The sequence below is a fragment of the Cebidichthys violaceus genome, unplaced genomic scaffold (genome assembly GCF_023349555.1).
Source record: "Cebidichthys violaceus isolate CVI_PGR_0920_01 unplaced genomic scaffold, fCebVio1.0.p SCAF_19, whole genome shotgun sequence".
Taxonomy (NCBI): Eukaryota; Metazoa; Chordata; class Actinopteri; order Perciformes; family Stichaeidae; genus Cebidichthys; species Cebidichthys violaceus.
The window spans coordinates 4,976,103-4,982,677 of NW_027176361.1; the positions used below are offsets into that span (position 1 = coordinate 4,976,103).

At 49.1% G+C, this 6,575-nt stretch overlaps 1 protein-coding gene across 1 annotated transcript in view; it reads right to left on the reverse strand.

The window, feature by feature from the left end:
• pcdh7b (protocadherin 7b) overlaps positions 1-5,450 on the reverse strand; it is a 51,541-nt gene extending 46,091 nt beyond the window's left edge. The window contains 1 exon segment of the mRNA XM_068713347.1: positions 1,421-5,450. Coding sequence (XP_068569448.1) covers positions 1,421-4,495 — 3,075 coding nt within the window. The 5' untranslated portion in view covers positions 4,496-5,450.
• Between the last annotated feature and the right edge of the window lie 1,125 nt (positions 5,451-6,575).

Here is a 6,575-nt window from a genome sequence, read left to right on the forward strand (position 1 = left end):
GCAGAGGCTGAAAAAAAAAATCCCAAAAGGAATACTGAGGGAATAGAGGCTGCACGGGTGGTTGCAAGGCATGCAAGGATGTACTACATAGAGCCAAAGGAGAGTTTGAGGGGCGACAGTGGGCTTAGAATATAAAAAAAAAAACATGAGCAAAGCTATGACTAGAGATAAAGAAAGAGGAGATCAAAAACAGAAAATGGAGGGGGGAAAAGGAACAATCCAGCTGTGTTCTGAGAGAAAACAGCACTCCAGATTTAAAAAAGAGCTGTGCTGACACCATGTAAAAGAAAGATCAATAATTCATTAAACTGCCATAGAAAACACATAAAACAATAGTGTTCCTTTTCCTGAAAACGCAAATCAACTGACTTCATTATGTATTAACTTTGTTTCTTGCTGTTGTTGCGCATCACAACGGAAAGACTGACGGAAAAAATATATAAAGACTAAACTGAAAAAAAAGCCCACATTTGAATATCACATCATGCCACCTACACCTTTTTTTTTTCAGCATTGTAAATGGAAGAAAAGAATTACTGGGGGGGAAGAAAAGCAAAGACAAGAAGGGCGGTAAGACGAGCTGGAGGGTGGAGGAGAGGTAGGAGCAGGTAGAAGATGGCAGACATTTATATATATATGAGGAAACGGATAAAAGGAGCAAAAGAAGCCGAGGCACAATAGGGGAGGCGATATCAAAACGTTCAATTTCACCGCTAGGTCAAAGAATTAATGCAGACGCCGAAGTGCAGAAGAATGTTAATAAGACTTCCTGGCCAGATGTTCGTACTCAAGCCGAGACTGTAAAACCTGACTCACAAAGCTCACAAAGCCATGTTTGTGCTTCATTCACCCCTCATCTACCTTTCTCCCCTTTCCCTCTTTTGTTTTTGCTCTCTTTCACAAGAAGACAAGGCAGCCTTGTCACAGACAGAGGGGCAGGGCAGGGCATGACATGGCTAAGGGGGGAGCGTTGCCAGCCCCTGGCACGCTCCCCCCTCTGGGATAGAATAACTGCAAAACCAAACCCTTATGTGAGCTGTCGACAACACTACAACACGTAGTTGCTAAGTTTAGTAGATGTGACACCGCAGACGGAAAAGGCCGCCTCAACACATGCCGTGATGAAAGGGGAAAAGTTGGAGTTTGGTCGAGCGGTAACAATACCCCCCTTCGTATGATAAGCTAAACTTATTTTTCCTTCCCTTTCAATATTACATGTGAATGGCACTCCAAACCAAAACAGATCAATACCGCTAACTTGACACACATTACCACCATAAAGGCAACACGTCTACTGAGACTAGCCCTGTCAGAAAGCATTATGGTAGAGAGAACACTAAGAGGAAGAAACAGAAGACATTTAAGAGTGGTGGAGGGGTGGGGGGGGGTAAAAAAAGAACATGGAGATGTGTCTTCTTACCTGTTTGTTGTACTTGTTGATAGTTTGACTGCTGTATTCAGAGCAGTGGTCAGATCCAAGGGAAATGTTATCTCCGGTGCCAACAAAGGTGTTGGCAGGGGGCAGGTCCTGAACTGCCTGGTGCTTTTTTCCAGCTGTCGGCGACTGCGGGTGAAGCTGGACGGTGGGGAGTGGTGAACTGGACTTGTAGTGCCGGGCCAGATCTGGGCTCCCCGGCCCTCCGTTGACCGATCGGTAGCGACCCATGCCAGGACTGTCCGACAGCTTCTCGTTGACGCCATCGTAGCGTTGCCCGTTGGGTTTGGAGGCCTCTACGGTGACGATACTGCTATAGAGGGGCTGTTTAGACTTCTGTTTCTTCTTGTCTTTCTTGGGCTTCTTGGACTTATCGTGCTGCTGTGGTGTGAAGAAGTCTTCGTGATCCTTTTTACCGGCCTCGTAGCCATTCTTGTTCTTGGGGCGGCAGTAACGGGCCATGACCACTACTAGAATAATGAGGATGACCGTCATGATGCCCGAAACTACTCCGATTACAATGCTTAGCCGCTGTTTGCTTAGATCGTAGTTGGGGTCGCCGGCGATGTTGGTGTTGAGAGACGTGCTCAGGCTCTTAGCCACCTGGGCGTCCACAACTGTGGAATTGGAAAGTGTCTCGTTAACGTACACGTGGACTAGTGTGGTGGTGCTCTGTGAAGGCTGGCCCCTGTCGTTCACCTGGACCACCAGTCTGTGGAGGCCGTAGTGCTTCAGCTCCAACTTCGCCACCAGCGAAATGACCCCAGTGCCCCCATCAATCTCAAACAGCTTGAAGGGGTTTCCCCCGATGATGCTGTAGTTCAGGTCCGCGTGGATGCCGGTGTCGGTATCAGTGGCTATGACAGTTCTGACTACCGTTCTGATGTTACTGGAGGGAGGAAGAAGGGTGTAGGAGCTGTTTATTGGGAAAGTGACAGTTGGCGCGTTGTCATTTTCGTCCATGATTAAGAGTGAAACTGTGGCGGTGGCAGATCTTGGAGGATCACCGCCGTCCACAGCCTTGACACGGAATGTGTACGTAGTTTTCTGCTCTCTGTCGAAGGACAGGGTGGAGAAAATAGTCCCAGTGTCATTCTCAATAGAAAAGATCTCCTCCTCTTCCTCAATGAAAAGACTCATCTCTGCATTTTGGCCTTTATCTGCATCAATGACTGTGACCATGCCAACTGGGCTATTTGGTTCAAGGTTCTCTTTGACGTAGAAGGTGAACACGTCCTGCATGAACTTTGGTTCGTTGTCATTCTTGTCTGCCACAAGGACGACCACGGTTGCAGAGCCCTGTAGAGTGTTTAAGCCTTTATCTTTGGCTATCACTTTGAATTCGTAGCGCTCTGTTTGCTCTCTATCCAGAATTGTGTTTACTCGTATGTCTCCACTGTCTGCATCGATAGAGAAAATCCCATTTACTGATGAGTCTAGGGAATAAGCTATTTCAGCATTCTTCCCACTATCTGCGTCAATGGCTGCCACTGTTGTCACCCTCTCGCCAGGGGCATTGTTTTCTGGAAACGACACCTCTACTACATTCTGGCTGAAGATAGGAGGGTTGTCGTTCGTGTCGCCCACTTTGACGATAAGAGAGTTATTACTTGCCAGACTTGGGCTTCCAGAGTCCACAGCCACTATGACCACATTGTATTCCTGCGTGGCCTCATAGTCCAGCGGTGCGGACGTGTGGAGGAAATATTTCTTTTTATTCTGCTCGCCTTCCATCTCACTGGCTGGTTTGAGCTGGAAGGGAACATCCCCGACCACTGTGCATGTCACAATGCCGTTTTCCCCCTGGTCACGGTCTGACACCTGAACCAAGGCGATGGGTGTGTCCACCACCACGTCCTCAGCCACGTTGGCTACGCCGTCTTTTAAGAAGATGCGTCCAATTTTCCGTATCTCTATCGCAGGGACGTTATCGTTCTCATCCTTGATGTTCAACACCACAGTGGCCTTGTCCATTTTCGGGGGCTGGCCTCTGTCACGGGCCATTACCGTGAACCTCAGTTGGCTCACTTCTTCACGGTCAATGCGGTGCAACACACTCAGCCACCCTGTGCTCTCATCCAGCCTCAGCAGCCGCCTCACTGACTCTGTGGCTGCCCCAAACACGTACTCTATTTGACCATTAACCCCCACGTCTGCATCAGCCGCTTTAAGCTGCAGTATGGGTGCACCAGGGGAGCTGTTCTCTGGTAGGTCAGCTTCATACACGCTCTTCTCAAACCGAGGGTTGTTGTCATTCACATCGGTGATCATCACCCTTAGAATGGCTTGAGAGGACCGAGGGGGATCTCCTCCGTCTCTAACGCGCAGTGTGAGCTCATAGGAGTCTCTCTGTTCTCTATCAAGGGCCCCTTTAATGATGAGTTGAGGCTGCTTCTCTCCATCAGTAGTGTCAGCAACTTGCAGTTCAAAGACGCTGCTCCTGCTTGCGCCTTCGTCAAATCTCCTCTTCCCCGAGAACGAATCCCCAGAAGAGCCCAAGCGCCTTGTGTTCTCCCCATTGTCCTGGATAAGCTCGTATCGCTCTATTCCATTTCTGCCGAAATCTCTGTCTGTGGCTGTGGGCAGCAAATAAAGGGTTCCAATGGGTCTGTTTTCCTCCACAGACAGTGTCAGGACAGGGGAAGGGAAAGACGGGGTGTTATCGTTGATATCTAATATGATGACTTTTCCCTCAAAGAGGTCGACCCAACTTTGGGCTGGTCCAATCACTGACACTTCAAAATCTATAAAGCACTCATTTTCATCAAATATCATTTGGCACTGCTGTAATTTTTCACGGTCTATGCGCCTCTCATTGGTGGTGAGCTCACCTGTTATGTTGTCTATTTTGAAAAAATCGGAGCCTGATTCTAGCGTGAACGTCACCTCGCCGGACCCGGCGACGATGCCCAGGTCGCCGGCTACGTTCCCTACTCTTACATCGGCGGGTCCCTCCTCCGCCAAACGGTACCGGAGCACTTGCTTGGCAGCGGGCTGATGCACAAGCTGCAGGATGAGCAGGCAATAGTACAAATAGTCCACTGCACCAGTAGTCCTCATTGTTCTCGTCTGATAAAAAATGTCCAGTTAAGATTTGAAAAAGAAAAAAATGTCCAAAAAAGAATTTAATCACTGCCGGAGAGTCCGAATATGGGAGGAAAAGATCGTTTTCATACAGAGCAAAGCTCTCTGCAGCGGGATGCGTGAGTCTTCATCCTCCGGACGACTTCACATCGCTCCTGCTGCAGTGCAAAGCAGCAAGTGCACGAGCTCCCGTCTGTTCTCTGATTTTCCTTCTCCGGCTCTGGGTGTTAGTTGCTCTTTCCTTGTTTGAGTAAAAAAAAAAAAGAAAAAGAAGAAGAAAAACGCAATGCTATCTAAAACTCCCCGTAGAGCCTATACGTGCGCCTCCACAAATGCGCGTAATAAGCCAAAATGTTATAGTCCGGGAATCATGTCACCAGAAAGTGAATTCATTCCATATGCCGCCGTTTTACTCACAGTCTGTGCTTCGAATCTCCTCTTTTTTTTGGGGTGAGGCTGCAATATTCCTCTGTCCGACGATATGTCCACATATGTAAGAGGATAATCTAAAGGCCCGCGCAGTTTCCCAACTCAGCAGACGGCGAGGTTTTGTCCGCGCGCGGAGCCTGCCAACTCTCCCGATGTTGAGGATGTGAATATGAAGCAAATTACCTGTCCGGTTGCCTACTCCGCTCTCTTCCTCCAAGTCACTTGCGGCGAGCGGGCGGTACAGTTCTCTCTCCCTTTGCAACCCCACAACGCCACGGGTGTTTTAAGAGGACACAGATATCGCTCGAGGACAATCAAAAAATGTACATCCGACGCAGTTTTAAGGAGACGTTGGTCGAATTGTTGTCCAGCACATTTAGCCTGTTCCCTCACCTGCAGACGCGCCGCGTGTGTTGGCAGCCCCTATCTGCAGCACTGTGAGAGGGATTCACAAATGATATTGCAGTCTCTCTCTCCCTCTCCCTCTCCGTGTCTCTCTCTCTCTCTCTCTCTCTCTCTCTCTCTCTCTCTCTCTCTCTCTCTCTCTCTCTCTCTCTCTCTCTCTCTCTGACTCTCCACCCCCTCCGGTGTGTTCTCCCCCAGCAGCGCGCCCGTAAACAGGGTCGGACTTGGTCTTGATCGCCCGGTCCAGACACCATGCAGACAATATTTGACGAAAAAGGGGGACAGGGGGAGTGAGACGCCTTAATAATGGTCCTTTTTTTTTGTATCGGTGCTTTCTCGAGAACGTGGCTCGGACCTTTTTTTTTTTTTTTTGTGAGCACAGTTCCAATGCTTCATATGTATGGGCAACACGGCGAGTTATCCGCCATAAACAACACAATGTAATGTATTTTACATTACAACAAGCGGAGCGTTATTTCATGTTGTAGTCTATGCAGTAGGATGCGGGGATGTTGGCTTTGCCGCAAGAGACTCCTTGCCAAGAAAAGACAACCTCCCCGCAAATTCAAACCATAACTTTTACGCACTCCTAGGTTGACAACACAAGTTATGTTTTTAATTTGATGCGTTCCAAATATCTGTCCAGCAGCGGACGACACTGGCGGGACGGGACAGAGGCTGGCTGTGTGTGTGTGCGCAGTGCTGTGGTTTCCCTGTGGTTACTCTAATATGAATGCGTGTGGTCGCAAGTGGCTGCGCTCTCCGGCGCGGCGGGCTCGGTGTCTTTTCTTTCGCCCGCGTGCTGTTCGGTCCACTCAGCATCCAGGAGCCTCACACAGCGGCTGTGAATTCATTTGCGTGAAGAGGAAGAAAAGACCGAAATCCCTCCCGCGTGGCCCTCCAGACGACCGGCCACTGCGCAAACCCAAGTCCCCGCGTCAGATTAGTGTGCGCCGTGTGTGTCCTATACCGCAGCTGCAATCCGAGTACTTGTGATGGGCACAGTGTTGGGCAAACATTCACGTGATGCCGGCGGTCACTCTGACCATCATGCTTTATAAGGACGCTCTGTGTAAGGTGGTTAAATGAGCACATGTTCGGTGATTGCGTGGATTTATTTATTATAGCGCATTTCCACTGCTGTGTTAAGAGCACACACACACACACACACACACACACACACACACACACACACACACACACACACAAAAAAAAGATGAAA